This window comes from Vulpes vulpes, chromosome 13 (genome assembly GCF_048418805.1).
Source record: "Vulpes vulpes isolate BD-2025 chromosome 13, VulVul3, whole genome shotgun sequence".
In the NCBI taxonomy this organism is placed as follows: Eukaryota; Metazoa; Chordata; class Mammalia; order Carnivora; family Canidae; genus Vulpes; species Vulpes vulpes.
The window spans coordinates 131,035,030-131,050,911 of record NC_132792.1 but is presented as its reverse complement, the minus strand read 5'-3'; the positions used below and the strand labels follow the sequence as shown (position 1 = coordinate 131,050,911).

The 15,882-nt window shown below is 37.3% G+C and overlaps 1 protein-coding gene across 4 annotated transcripts in view; it reads left to right on the top strand.

Annotated features, from left to right (window-relative positions):
* NME7 (NME/NM23 family member 7) overlaps nt 1–15,882 on the top strand; it is a 259,209-nt gene that overhangs the window by 157,243 nt on the left and 86,084 nt on the right. Inside the window, exon 11 of one of the 4 annotated variants that reach the window (XM_072732951.1) lies at nt 9,487–9,918. The exons of 2 other annotated variants lie outside the window; for them this stretch is intronic. In XM_072732951.1, the coding sequence (XP_072589052.1) occupies nt 9,487–9,663 (177 nt within the window). In that variant the 3' untranslated portion in view covers nt 9,664–9,918. Of the gene's footprint in view, nt 1–9,486; nt 9,919–15,882 lie in introns of those variants that run through there. One more of the 4 variants, XM_072732952.1, reaches the window with a different exon arrangement.

The window sequence follows — 15,882 nt, the reverse complement described above, 5'->3', positions numbered from 1 at the left end:
CCAGTTTTGAACTTTACGCTTTCCTATTAATTACTGTAATTCACTGCTAGCAGTTGTGCCACTTATTGAGATGTCACGTTTAATCTTGCACAGAATGCAAATGAAATTCTGATTGAATCATTAATGACCTAGTCTCTCCAGTTCCAAAGCTACAGAAATGATTTGACTAGAAATGTGCCTTTCTTTTCTTCAGTGAGATTTTGCTATTACTTTAGTTTTAATATAGCTATGTAGGTAGATTTCTGAAAAGTTTGCTGATAACCATTTTTTCCTTTGTTATCCTTTCCCATTGTTAACCTTACTTCATCAGGCTTCTGAAGGTTTCTTACACGTTGCGGAAGTGATAGACACAGTAAACTTGGCTCAAAAGCATTTCTTTTCATTTATGATCTATTCATTCATTCAACCAGTCAACCCACCAATCATCAGACAATCAACCAAACATTTGCAGACCTTCTAGGAACCTGGTATCCTTAGACATTGGCAATTAAAAGACAAACAACACATTTTCCCTGAGCCAGAGGAACTTATGTCCCTGTGCAAGGAAATCACTTTATAATCAACAGTTGCAGGAACGCCTGGGTGGCTCAGTGGTTGAGCGTATGCTTTTGGCCCAGGGCATGATTCAGGGATCCTGGATCGAGTCCCACATTGGGCTCCTTGCAAGGAGCCTGCTTCCCCCTCTGTGTCTCTGTTTCTCTCTCTCTGTGTCTCTCATGAGTAAATAAATAAAAAATCTAATCAACAGTTGCAATGAAGTCTCACTATTATTGTGACATATATCTGTATCAAATGGAAGAAAAGTCTATGGCCAAATAAGATTGGGAAATACTAGGTTAAATGAAGTTTAGTAAATTTCTCCACTGCAGGACTCTAGAACATTTCAAGTGCTAACATGCATTGTGAATCTCCAAAGAGGCCATCTAGTATCAAGTATTTTCTAACTTTGTTGCCAAAAGTGTGAGATGACAGGATAAGAAGAATTCCAAACCATAATTCTTGCTCAGCTGCCTGCCGGGACCATGAAGAGAACTTTGAAACTAGCTTTTACTTTTTTAGGGAAGAGAGAAAGATAAACAGGGCTACATAAATCTGAATTTCAAAATTTATCTTCTTTATTTCTAGTCATTTCAGCACTCCCACTGCTGACATGGATCTTTGTGCTGATTTTGAGGCTTCTGTACTTGGTGCTTTTGAATTTCTCATCAGTGTTGGAAAGTAACCATTTGTCCTGTTACTGAAACTTATTCACCCTGATATTCTAATACTCATAAATAATTGCATTTTTAGACTTGTTTTCTAATTAGAGTGAAAAGGATGATCTGCCTTTAAAGGAACTGGGAAAAAATAGTTTTTGTTTTTCTTTGCTGTTTTCTCTTTCCCCTTCTGGTTATTTTGCTGTAGTCCCAATATTTTATTTTTGCTCTTATTTCCCTTGCCTCAGGAGACATATCTAGAAAAATGCTGCTATGGCCATTGTCAGAGAAATTACTGCCTATGCACTCTCTTCAAGGATTTTTACAGTTTCAGGTCTCACATGTAGGTCTTTAATCCATTTTGAGTTTATTTTTGTGTATGGTGAAAGAAAGTGGTCCAATTTCATTGTCCAATTTTCACAACACCATTTGTTGAAGAGACTATCTTTTTCCCATTGTATATTCATTCCTCCTTTGTCAAAAATTAACTGGCCATATAATTGTGGGTTTATTTCTGGGTTTTTTATTCTGTTCTATTGATGCCAGTACCATACTGTTTTAATTACTGCTACTTCATAATATAAATTGAAATCTGGACTTGTGATACCTCTGGTTTTGTTTTTCTTTTTCAAGATTGGTTTGGCTATGGGAGGTCTTCTCTAGTTCCATATACAAATTTTAGTATTGTTTGTTCTAGTTATGTGTAATATACTGTTGATATTTTGATAGGAATTGCATTAAATATATGGATTGCTTTGGTTATTATAGACATTTTAACAATATTTGTTCTTCCAACCCAGGGACTGGAATGTCTTTCCATTTCTTTTTGTTATCTTGAATTTCTTTCATCCATGTTTTATACTTTACAGAATATAAGTCTTTCACCTTTTTGGTTAAGTTTATTGCTATGTATGTTATTGGTTTTGGTGCAAGTATAAATGGGATTGTTTTATTCTTAAAAAAAAAGATTTTATTTATTAAGAGAGTGTGCACACAAGTGGGGGAGGGGCAGAGGGAGAAGAGAGAATCTCAAGCTGACTCTGCACTGAGTACATAACCTGACATGGAGCTCTATCTCACAAACCTGATATCTTGACCAGGGCTGAAATCAAGAGTCAGATGCTTAACAGACTGGGTGACCCAGGTGCCCCGGGATTGTCTTCTTAATTTCACTTTCTGCTGCTTTATTATTAGTGCACAGGAATGCAACAGATTTCTACACATTGATTTTGTATCCTGTGAATTTGCTGAATTTATTCATCAGTTCTAGTAATTGTTCAGTGGGGTCTTTCAGGTTTTCTATATGTAGTATCACATCATCCACAAATAGAGTTTTACTTCTTCCTTACCACTTTGGATGTTTGGATGCCTTTTACTTGTTTTTGTTGCCTAATTACTGAGGCTAGGACTTTTGGTACTATGTTGAATAAAAGTGGTGAGACAAGTGTGGACATCCTTGTCTTGTTCCTAACCTTAGAGAAAAGGCTTTGTTTTACATCATTGAATTTTTCATAAATGGCTGTTATTATGTAGAGATATGTTTCTAGACCTACTTTGCAGAGGGCTTTTATCATGAATGAATGGTGTACTTTGTCAATTGCTTTTTCTGCATCTATTGGAATGATCATATGGTTTTTATCCTTTGTCTTATGTTGATTGATTTGCAAATGTTGAACCACTCTGGCATCCTGGGAATAAATTCCAGTTGATCATGGTGTATGATTTTTTAAGTGTATTGTTAGATTTGGTTTGCTAATATGTTTTAAAAGATTTTATTTATTTATTCATGAGAGACAGAGAGAGAGAGAGAGAGAGAGAGGCAGAGACACAGGCAGAGGGAGAAGCAGACTCCCTGCAAGGAGCCTGATGTGGGACTCGATCCCGGATCCTTGGATCATGCCCTGAGCGGAAAGCAGATGCTCAACCGCTGAGCCACCCAGGCATCCCAGATTTGGTAATATTTTGTTGAGGATTTTTGCATCTATATTCATGAGAGATATTGGCCTGTACTTTTTTGGGGGGGGGATGTCTTTATCTGATTTTGGTATCAGGGTGATATTGGTCTCATAGAATGAACTTGGAAGTTTTCCTTCCTAATCAATTTTTTGGAATAGTTTGAGAAGAATAGGTATTAATTCTTCTTTAAATGTTTGGTAGAATTCGCCTGTGAAGCCATCCAGTCCTGAGCTTTTGTTTTGGGGGAGTTGTTTTTGATTTTGTTTTGTTTTGTTTTGTTTTTTTACTGATTCAATTTCATTGCTGGTAATTGGTCTGTTCAAATGATCTATTTCTACCTGCTTTAGTTTTGGTGGGGAATTTATCCATTTCTTTAAGTTGTCCAATTTGTTGACAGGTAGCTTTTTATGATATTCTGTAGCAATCCTTTGTATTTCTGTGGTGTTGGTTGTTATTTCTCCTCTTTCATTAGTAATCTTGTTTATTTTGTTCTCTCTCTCTTTGAGGAGTCTAGCTAGAGGTTTATCAATTTTGTTGATCTTTTCAAAGAACCAGATCCTGTTTTCATTGATCTGTTCTATTGTTTGTTTTAGTTTCTATATAATTTATTTCTGCTCTAATCTTTATTATTTCCTTCCTTCTGCAGGTTTGGGGGTTTAGTTCTTCTTTTTCTATCTCCTTTGGGTGTAAGTTTAGGGTGCTTATTTGAGATTTTTCTTACTTCTTGAGATAGGCCTGTACTGCTATCAACTTCCCTTTTAGAACCACTTTTGCTGCATCCCAAGGATTTTGGACCATTGTTGTTTTCATTTGCATTTGTTTCCGTATAATTTTAAATTTCTATTTTGATTTCCTCCCCAGTCTTTGGTTAGTGGCATGTTATTTAACTTCCATGTATTTGTGCTCTTTCCAGATTTTTTCTTGTGGTTGATTTTTAGTTTCATAGTGTTGTGGTCAGAAAACATGCATGATATTGACTTTGATTTTTCTGGATTTGTTGAGACTTGTTTTGTGGCCTAATATGTGATCCATTCCAGAGAATATTCCTGTGCACTTGGAAAGAATGTGTATTCTACTGTTTTAGGTTGGACTGTTCTAAATATGTCTGTGAAGTCTACCCGGTCCAGTGTGTCATTCAAAGCCATTGTTTCTGTGTTGATCTTCTGTTTGGAGGATCTATCCATTGATGTAATTGGGGTGTTAAATTCTCTATTATTATTGTATTACTTACTGTTGGTTATATCCTTTATGCTTATTACCTGTTTGATGTATTTGGGTGCTCCCATGTTGGGTACATAAATATGTATCATTGTTATATCCTCTTGTTGGATTGTTCTCTTTATTATTCCATAGTGTTCTTCTTTATCTTTTGTTAGTCTTTGTTTTAAAGTCTATTTTGTCTTAGATAAGTGTTGCTACCTCAGCTTTCCTTTGATGGTCATTTGCATGATAAATGTTTCTCCATTCCCTTTCAGTCTGCAGATGGCAGCATGTGGGTCTTATTGTCACACTATGTCTTTTGATTAGAGTGTTAAGTCCATTCACATTCAGAGTAATTATTGATAGGTATGTATTCATTGCCATTTTGTTACTTGTGGTTGTTACTTTGTGGTTGTTTCTTTAGATTTTCTCTGATCCTTCTCTTGCTCTCTTTCATGGTTGGTTTGCTTTCTTTGATGATATACTTGGATTCCTTTGTCTTTATTCTTTGCATATCTATTAGTGGTTTTGACTTGTTACCATTCAGTTTGTGTATAACATCTTCTGCATATAACAGTCTATGTGAAGTTGATTGTCACTTAAGTTTGAAATCATTCTTTATCCCTTTCCCCCTCATTTTGAGTATAGTGCCATATTTTACATCCTTTCATTTTACTAATCCTTTGACTAACTTTTACAGAAATACTTTTTTTTTTTTAGTTCTGTATTTTTTACTTTTCACACTTTCAGTCATGGTCTTTCCTTTCTGCTCAAGGAGTCCCCTTTAGTAATATTTGTAGGGCTGGTTTAGTGGTCATGAACTCCTGTAGCTTTTGTTTGTCTGAGAAATTCTTTATTTCTCCTTCTATTTGGAATGATAGCCTTCCTGGATACAGTATTCTTGGCTGCAGATTTTTTCCTCTCAGCACTGAATATATCATGCCACTCTCTTCTGACCTGCAAAGTTTCTGCTAAAAAAAAAATCCATTGATAATTTCATGGGGTTTCCCTTGTTTGAACCGTCTTCTTTCTCTTGCTTCTTTAAAATTTTTTTTTTGTCTTTATAGCTACTTTTTGCCATTTTATTTATTATGTGTCTTTGTGTGGAACTTCTTGAGTTGAAATTTTTGGCGAATCTCTGTGCCTCCTAGATTTGGATATCTGTTTCTTTGCCCAGATTAGGGAAGTTTTTAGTTATTGTATCTTCAAATGAATTTTATGCCTTGTTTTCTATCTCTTCCTCTAAGATTCCTAAAATGTAAATGATATTATGCTTGACTCAATCACTGAGTTCCTTAAGACTATTCTCAGTTTTCATAATTTTATTACCTCTCCTTTGCTCAGCTTGGTTACTTTCCATTACTGTCTTCCAGGTTGTTCATTCATTCCTCTGATTCATCTAGCCTGCTATTTAGTGCATCAAGTATATTTTAAATTTCATTTATTATGTTCTTTACCTCTGACTGGTTCTTTTTTACCTCTGTATTAAGGGTCTCACTGATGTCCTCCACTCTTTTCCCAAGTCCAGAGTATCTTTATGATCATTACTTTAAATTCTCTAATCAGGCATGCTACTTATATCCGTTTCAGTTAGGTCTCTTGCTGTGATTTGGTCCTGTTCTTTCATTTGGGATATATTTCTCTATTTTGTCTCTTTGTGCCTGTTTCTCTGTTTTAGGAAAGTTAGCTACTTCTCTTGCTCTTAAGGACAATAGCCTTATGAAGAAGAGTTCCTATACTGCCCTGAAGTGCAGTGTCCCCTGTTCCCCAGGACCTGGCACTTCAGGGACTGTCATCCCTTGTGTGTCTTGTGTGCTGTACTGTTGAGTCTTGGCCTCTTTTCCTTCAGTTGTCTGCAGGGGCTCTCTGTGCCATTGTGAGCAGTGTTTGGTACCCAGCAGGGATGGGGTGTGTTTTACCAAAAGCTTGTGAAATGAGACCTGCCAAGCTGCTCCCAGAACTGAGGTCCTACAAAACTCACATATCAAGAGCTGTGTTGGCAGGATTTGTGCTGATATTCTAGGGGAGAGTTCTGTGGCACTCGGACTCAGGGAAGCATGACTGGGAAGGGTGGATCTGTGGATGTGCATTGGCAGGAGTTGGGGGGGCATTGGTGCAAGCAAATTAAGTAAGTAAGGAGTGTTGGTGCCTGTTTCCTGCAAGTGGCCATTGTTTATGCTGGGGGGCAGCGGAGGGAAATTGTGCCTTCCAGTTCTTTTGTTCCTGGAGGGGTCTTTCCATAATCCCTAACTCTTTGGCTCACACTTTAGAGATGAGTAAATTATTTTCCCTCCTGTCTGCCCATGGCATTTTTCAAACTGCTAGCTCTGTGCTGTATCTGCAGGGGTTGTCATGCTATCTCTTTAAGGACAGGGATTCTGCTCCCTAAAGCCCTCTGGGCTTTCCTAAAGCTGAACTCACTGATTGGAAGTCCTCCTGATTGGAAGAACTCAAGAAATTCAAATAATATGGGGATTCATCCTGCCTGGTAGCGGGCTCCCAGATGTGAAAGTCTGTTTTTCGCCCTTTTCTGCACCATGGGCTCCCTCCCCACCAAACAGCCCCAGTCCCTTTCACTCCCAGGCCACTGTCTTCACCCTTCCTACCTTCTTTGACGTGGTCTCTTCTCTACCTTTAGTAGTAGAGTTTCTTCTGCCAGTCTTCAAATGATTTTCTGGTTTATTTAGACTGATGTGTTATCTACTTGTGTCTGTGGGATAAGGCAAGCTTAGGGATCCTCCTACTTTGGCATCTTCCTCAACTAATTTTTTAAAAAATGTGAATCTGATCATGTTATGCCCTCCTTAAAACCATTCTTTTGTGGTTTATGTATGCAATGGAATATTACTCAGCTATTAGAAACGACAAATACCCACCACTTGCTTCAACATGGATGGAACTGGAGGGTATAATGCTGAGTGAAGTAAGTCAATCGGAAAAGGACAAACAGTGTATGTTCTCATTCATTTGGGGAATATAAATAATAGTGAAAGGGAATATAAGGGAAGGGAGAAGAAATGTGTGGGAAATATCAGGAAGGGAGACAGAACATAAAGACTCCTAACTCTGGGAAACGAACTAGGGGTGGTGGAAGGGGAGGAGGGCGGGGGGTGGGGGGGAAATGGGTGACGGGCACCGAGGAGGACACTTGACGGGATGAGCACTGGGTGTTTTTCTGTATGTTGGTAAATTGAACACCAATAAAAATTAATTTATTAAAAAAAATTCTTTTGCTTTCAATGTTTACTGAGTGCTTAAAACTCCTCAGCAAGACGGATAAACCCATATATGATCTTGACCCTTTCTCACTATGTACAGCACTTTCTGCATCTGTTTTAAAATGTAGGTTTTATTAATATTCAGATATGGTGAGGCCCACAGATTAGGAGATGATTGCTATTAAAAAAACAGTTACAGTGCTCAAGAAGAAGGGGCATGCCATACCACACACGGCCATGTGGGGAAGTACCGGCTTTGATTTGGAGGCAGAAGGACTTGGAGGGTGTTGAGGGGGAGCATGGGCAAGAGCCTTTGTTGTGATTTCTGTAGGAAGGACAAGTGAGACAGGGTAAACAGGCTTAGGATTGACTAATTTAAATAATTTTAGTGGGCTCTAGGGTGTAGGGGGCTGTAGTAAGTTGCCTGGGTTTTTAGGGCAGGGGAATATTGGCTTGGAGTATAAATGCCTGATAAAAGAGGTGATGGTCTGTAGTGGGCTGTGGACTGGTGGTTGGTCTCCCAGGGTCAGTAAGGGCCTGAGATGACAGAACATCAGCCTACAAAGACTTGCTTAATTCTGTCTCCTACTCTCACTGGCTATGCTCCAAACAGTCCTAAAGGACTTGGGGAGAGTTCATTGGGGAGAGTCCCACAATTTCTTACCACTCCAATGTATATTCCCTTACCCTCTTCCTGGAGAAGAATAATTTATCTCTTAACCTTATGATTTCCTTGGTGAAACTTCCTTGAGCTTTGCAACAGACTTGTAGCTCCCTGCCATGTTTATTCAGTGTTGCTTAGGACATTATATTGTAGTTATTTTTTTTACATGTATTACTTACTACACTCCTTATCAGACTTTAAGCCCCTTGAGGACTGGGACTGCTCTGTTCCTCTTTGATTTTCTAGAGTCGATAGCCTAGCACAGTCTTTGGCATATAATTGACAGATACTGCCTATTTGTTGGCTGAAACAAAAAATAACTAAATGAACAAGTGAATGAACAAATGAGTTCTACATCAGTCATAACTTTGGGAAAGTCATCGTTCTTGAAACTTATTTTATGAGAGGCAAAGTTCCCAAATCCTCAGCTTGATCATTTCTATGAAGTTGCCATAAAATTAAATGATTTATGCTGTTCCTTCCAACTGTATAATTCTTATTTTTTTGCTGAACCTTTGGTGAATTATACCTTCCCTTTTACCTTTATATAGCTTTGAGGAATGATTTACAGTTTTAAAAGTTGCAACTCCAGAAAATGTATGTTATTTTGTTTTGTGTATACAGTATGTCCCATGAAGTATATTGAGGTCGTTAAGATCTTAGGTTCTGTTATCTGAGTTCACATCGCACCTACAACATTAGTATCTTTGCTCTTGGCGCTCGTGTGCAACCTCTCAAAACTTTAAGTTTCATGAAATTGGGATAATAATGACAACTACTTTGTGAGATTATTCATGTGAACGCCCTAGCACTTGATACTAGCTAGCATGATTATTGTCATAAGTGTAATAGAGATAGATTATTATGATTGTAATGATTTAATGATATTCTGCATTCTTACAGTATGATATTGCCAAGGTCTAAAGGGTGCAGTGGCACTAACTTTTGAGAAATAAAGAACAGAAATAATACACATCTAGCTTTACATATTTAGCTTTAACCATTTTTAAGTGTTATTATTATTAGTCACGTTTTATGCAATAAGTAAAGTAAGTGGAAGAACATCTTTTTTGTTTTATAATAATCTAGCTAGGGCTGTCTGGTAAATTAATTCTTTCACAGAAGTTAAAAAATGGGGGAGGGGAATGGAAGACAGTCATTTTATGCAATTTGTAAAAACTGAGTAAGTTCTTTACCTTTGATTTTTTTTAAAGTTTTTTTTTAAATTTTTTTTTTAATTTATTTATGATAGAGAGAGAAAGAGAGGCAGAGACACAGGCAGAGGGAGAAGCAGGCTCCACGCACCGGGAGCCCGACGCGGGATTCGATCCCGGATCTCCAGGATCGCACCCTGGGCCAAAGGCAGGCGCTAAACCGCTGCGCCACCCAGGGATCCCCACCTTTGATTTTTTTTAAACAGCACTGCTGAGGTATAACACATATCCCAATACAATGCGCCCATTTACAAATGTACAATTCATTGGTCTTTAGTGTATTCATACACACATATAATCATTACCACAGTCTATTTTAGAACATTTAGCATATCACCTCAAAAATAAATCTCATACCCTTTGCTATTACCCTCTGACCCTTCAGGCTAGGCAACTGCTGATTGGCTCTCTGTTTCTAGTGATTTCCCTGTTTTAGACAGTTAATATGAATAAAATCATATAAAGTGTGATCTTTTGTGACTGGCTGCTTTCCTGTAATATAATTTTTCAAGGTTCATTCATATTGTGCTATGTATTCAGTAGTTCCTTTTTATGGCCCAGTAATATTCTGTTGTATGGATATACCACATTTTGTTTATCAATTTGTTTATCTGGACTTTTGGGTGGTTTTCATCTTATGAGTAATGCTGCCATAAACATTGTGTACAGGTTTTTGTGGGAGTCCCTGTATATGGCTAGAAATACTATTGCCAGGTCAGGTAGTAACTCTCTGTTTAACCGTCTTAACAGATGCCATTTGAACTGTTTTTCCCAAAGCAACTGCACTATATTACATTACCACTAACGCTGTATGAGGGGCTTCAGTTTCTCTACATCCTCACCAAGACTTGTTTTTAACTGACTTTTTGATTTCCGCCATCTCAGTGTTTCTATGTCTAATTTGCATTTCGCTGTTGACTAATGATGCCAAACATCTTTTTATGGGCTTATTGGCCATTTTATTTCTTCCTTTGGAAAATCATCTATTCAGTTCTTTTGCCTGTTTTTTATTTGGTCATTTGTCTTTTCATTACAAGTTGTAACAGTTCTTTATATATTCTAGATTTAAGTCCCGTATCAGATACTCGATTCACAAATATTTTCTCCCATTCTGTGGGTTCTCCTCACTTTCTTGATGGCAGGCATCCTTTGAAGGATGAAAGCTTCTAATTTTGGCAAAGTCTGATTTATCTATTTTTTCTTTTGTCATTTGTGCTTTTAATGTCATATTTAAGAACCCTGTGCCAAATCCAGGATCATGAAGATTTTACCTGATGCCATCTTCTAAAAGTTTCATAGTTTTAGTTTTTACTTTTAGGTGTTCATCTGTTTTTAGTTAATTTTTGCATATGGTGTGCAATGTTTTTACAGATGTAAGGAACCAACTTCATTCTTTTGCTTGTGGTTTTTCAGTTGTCCCTACATCATTTGTTGATGAGACTATTTTTTCCTCATTAGATGGTTTTTACGCCGTTGTTGCGAATCCATTGACAGTGTGTGTATGGATTCATTTCTGGGCTCTCAATTCCATTCCCTGATCTATAGGTCTATCCTTCTGCCACGTATATATTTGATTTTGAAGCATTTTATTACTTTTGTCTTGTTTTTCTTTTAAAGAATGTTGACATTCTTTATATGATGTGGTTTTTTTCACAGCTTTTGAGTAATGTATAATTTTATAGTCATGATGCTAAAGTTTAGCAAGACATGAGAAATAATGATTCATCCAGAATTATATGCTTTAATGTGAGTATGAATATGAATGTGAATTCCAGGTATTACATAAGCCTGGAGTTTTTCTAAATATTAGTCATATTTTTTACTTCAAGGAGTTACATATTTTTCGAAAGGTTTTTTCCCCCCTATTTGTAAAGCAATTAAATATACAGCCCCTCACTTGTTTCTAACAATACATTGGTGAGATATAGGTAATGTTATCTACTGATATTGCTGTGTCTGTGTTTCTCATGTTATCTATAAGGAAACTATGGAAATATGCAGTGATTTGCCCAGGGTCACTCACTCAGCTTACGCTGAGTCTGCATAGATCTCTTCACCCCTTTCTGTTCTCTGACCATTCCACCTGGAGTGGTCTGTACTGTTAGATTAGTAACACAAATTTTATTATCTCAAGGACTCAATGAAGCAAGAAGGCTGAATCCTGAGATCTTGAATCTCCAATTCTTGCACCACACTACAAATAACTTGCTTTGTGCAGATGTGTTAGTCACCAGTAGGAAATGACAAAGCCACATGTTATGTCGGAGGCTGAACAGCCTGGTAGGATGCATTCATTCACTAAGTAATTTGCTCACATTCAGCATCTCCCACAACATTATAAATTATTGCATGACACACACACCTTTGGTTATTCTTAAGTAGTTGAATCCACAACTGTCAAATCTCTAAATTCTGAGGCTTTTATTAATTGTGGAAGTGTCCTAATGATTTTCCAAACTGTGATTTCTTTCTAAAAACAATTCTTAGTTACTGCTTTTATTTATTCAACCAAAACGCCAAAGTATTTTTTTTTTTTATGTGTCAGACAATGCTAGGCCAGGGGATACTACAATGGGGAGGAAAAAAGGACAAAACTCTCTGCCTCACAGAGTTTTTGTTCTAAGGGGGAAACAAAAATATGCAAATAAGTAAAATAAGGCAACAAAGAGATGGTGAGTACTTTCAGGGACAACCTCTGAAGACCCATAGTGAACATGGCCTTCACAAATGCTGCTGCTATAAGGTCAATCAAAAGAAATGATTGTGCTTTAACTGAGCACTGCAGTATAACTGGCAAAAGAGAAATTAAGAGTAATATGAATATAGTTGTTAGAATATTTCAAGGTAAGATTCTTACAGCAAACTTAGCTTATTTGGATGACAGCAACAATAACATTATGCCATCCACATATCATACATGATTTTCTTGCAGAAATCCAAATTGGCATTTAGTCATATCAATACTTTGTTCTTGGTAGCGCTAGTGCTTGCATGTCTCATCTAAAGGAGGCCTAACCTACCCTGCCCCCTGTCATTTACAGGGGCAACATCATGACCTTCTCAACCACTTATACCACCCTATTTTGTTTTACTTGTTTCTGTGATAAGCATTAGCTTCTAAATGCTGCATCATTTACCTATTGAACACATTTATTTATTTTTCCTCCCACTAGCATATAAACTCCAGGAAAGAAAGGATTTTTTTATTTTTTTTACTGGTATAGTCAGAAAAATCTCTTATTTAATTTAATTTAATTTCCATTTTGAATTGCTTAAATACACAGTTCCTGTGCTATTATTGTGGCTGTCATATCCAGTCAATGACCCAGAAGAGTTAGAATCTCTAACTCTTGATGCCCTTTAAGGTAGGTTATCTGGTGTCTATTTTATAGAGAAAGTCAAGGCTCAGAGAGGTTTTTAAAAATCTTAAGTGTCTTTTTTTTTTTTTTGTAGGAGATATATTCTTTTTAAAAATTGAAGCTAAGATTTAAACCAGGTTTTGCCTGATTCAATTTTGCACTTTTTTAATGATTAAAAATCTCAGTAGTATTATTTCTCCAAATTATAATTGCATATATTACAAGAAATATACCTTGAATGCCCACAAAGCACCTAAGAGTATAATTCTCCTGTTGGGTGTTGTCTGGGTTTCCCCACTCTGCTGTTCGCCTCTACTATAACCTCCATGTCTTGTCATTTGCCCTTTTTATTCCATAGGTGCCAACTTGGTCCCTACAGGGATTAGAAACTTTTTGATAACTATCTTCTTTCTTCCACAGGGGACCTTTTCCTTTTTTCTTTTGCTTTTGTTTTTTTAGGGAGATGTCTATGTGTAATTTTGACATTTGATTGTTTTTCACTTTTCCATTCCTTCTATCAGCAGTGTTTGCTTCACCCTCTTCCAGTAGGTTTATCTGAATGAGTCTCACAAGTTTTTCCTTTCGATACCTTCTTTCACTTTCATTTATTTTCCTTTTTATTAAAAAAAATCCTCCCTTGTGATTTTTTTTTCTTCTCCTTAGCCACATTAACTGTTTTCTACCAAATGACACTTTAAGATCTCTTGGCTTAATATTGTACATCTTTTTTTTACTTTCCCTTTTTCCTTTTATTCATAAGGGAATTCACTTGTTCTGAATATCTTCAAAAATAATCATATTCCAATCAAACATATCCTCATCACAGTCAGAAGGAGGGGCTAGAGTCTCCCCAAAACAGGGCACACCACGGATGGGGCACAGCCACCAGCTGGAGCTGCCAGCATTTAAAACCCCAAGAGGCAGCAACGTGTGCCAGGCCTCATCTCCCTAATGCACCTGTGCTGCTTGTCAGTTCCAAATGTCAGCCCCTAGTGGTATTACTTAAAGACAGTAGGCTTTATGTTGAGATAAAGAAAATATTCCTAGACCTTCTTGAGACCCTGGGAAATTACCATTTTTGGACAAGATCCTGCCACCTTAACAGTCTATCAAGAGGTAAAAGCCCCGACACCAGAGCCAGGTTTGAGCCCAGGATCAGTTACAGTTGGCATGAATAGTCCTGAGCCACAGTGTTCTCAGGATGTTGTGAGTAAGGCATTTTATTTATATCTCAGTGAGACAGTCCGACTACTTGCAAGGCCAAAGAGAGGGACTTTGGGAGCCCTTAAACATAACCATGCAAACAAGTGCCACTCTTTTACCTTTGTATATTGATTTTTTTTATTATTATTATTTATTTATGATAGTCACAGAGAGAGAGAGAGAGAGAGAGGCAGAGACACAGGCAGAGGGAGAAGCAGGCTCCATGCACCGGGAGCCCCATGTGGGATTCGATCCCGGGTCTCCAGGATCGCGCCCTGGGCCAAAGGCAGGCGCCGAACCGCTGCGCCACCCAGGGATCCCTGTATATTGATTTTTGATTGGTGACATTAGATAGCAAAACAGTAATCATTGCTCCTCTGTAGTAAGTACAGGAATGATTCTTTTGAAAGCACTTAATTAAAACATAATGAAAAATTTGATCCAATACACATAATTTAGGAATTGGCTATTTTTTAAAGAGTTCTGTATTTTTCAATAGGATTCCCCTTAGTAGCACTTCAAAAAAGAGGCTTCCCTACGTTTTAAGTTAAACCTAATTTAATACATTTAATGTGAAAAGTGAAGTATATATAAATGCGTAAAACAACTGGCCCTCCCTCCCAGAAGGCTACGTTTTGGAAGAAAGCATGTGATCTCTTACGATGTCTTCCTCCATTATCTTCTGAAGCTTTGCTACCTGATTGGGATGTTATTTTCAAGCACTGTAACTAGGTTGTTTGGATTCAGTAGTTCCTCCTGACCCTACCCATTCCTCAGAGCTCCAGGGATGTGGAATTTACAAAACTGCTACAGAGTAAATTTATGCAAAGGAAGGTTGAGGATACCACACGCCCCTCTTTGCTCTTTTCCGAGGACAGTCCTTCCTGTAAGACTAACTGTCCCAACTTTGAGTGACTTTTGCCTTCATTTAAACAATTACACCATTGATTGTCTATACCGACCACTTGTCATTAGGCATATGCTCCTTGTATAGTTTATCTTTGATGAATGTTCCTCATCTCCCAGTCTAGATACTCATTTGAGGACATGGGTTATATCTTGTTGGTGTCTCAAAACCAGAAAAATGCTCTAAGACAGTGCTGCTTCAGCCTCCTTAGGAAACCTCTAGAATTTTGTTGAATTGACGATTGTGATTCAGCCAGTCTGAGGTGGTGCCTGAAAGTCTACCTTCCTAACTCTCAGGTGAAGGCATACATACAGCTGGTCTACAGGCCACACCTCCGGCGCCATGTCTCTGGCAGACTTTCAGCAGATGCCGGATGGCGATGCTGTTTGTTTCAAAAAGGACAAAAGATTTAAATTTTGTTAAATGCCTCATTTGTCTGCAATATGAAAACAGCAGTAAGAATTGAACATAGATTTACATCAATTTCTATGAATAACTGAAGATAAGGGTTGTCTTTTTCCCCCCTGATTTGTCTCTCTGATCTATAGTAATGGATCCATTTTATTAACTTATCCATTTTATTTTTTAAAATTTTTAATATTATTTATTTATTTATTTATTTATTTATTTATTTATTTATTTATTTATTTTTAACTTCTCCATTTTAATGATATCAGACTGAATAGCTTCTATGCTGGATCACTAGATTTGGGCTCAAAAGAAAAAGGCTTAATAACAGATTTCCAATCATCTGAGTTATCCATTCTTTTTCTAACTTTTGCTCTTATTTAAAACATCTAGCTTTGAGGAGCACAGGTGCAGTTTTCCCAATAAACTCAAATTCTGCAGTATCACGGGTCAGGGTCAAGGATTATGCATATACTTGCTATAAACCCTTCAAATCTTTCCTTCCTTTTTTTGGTGGAATTCAAAACTGGTACATTAAAAATTACCATCAAGCAATG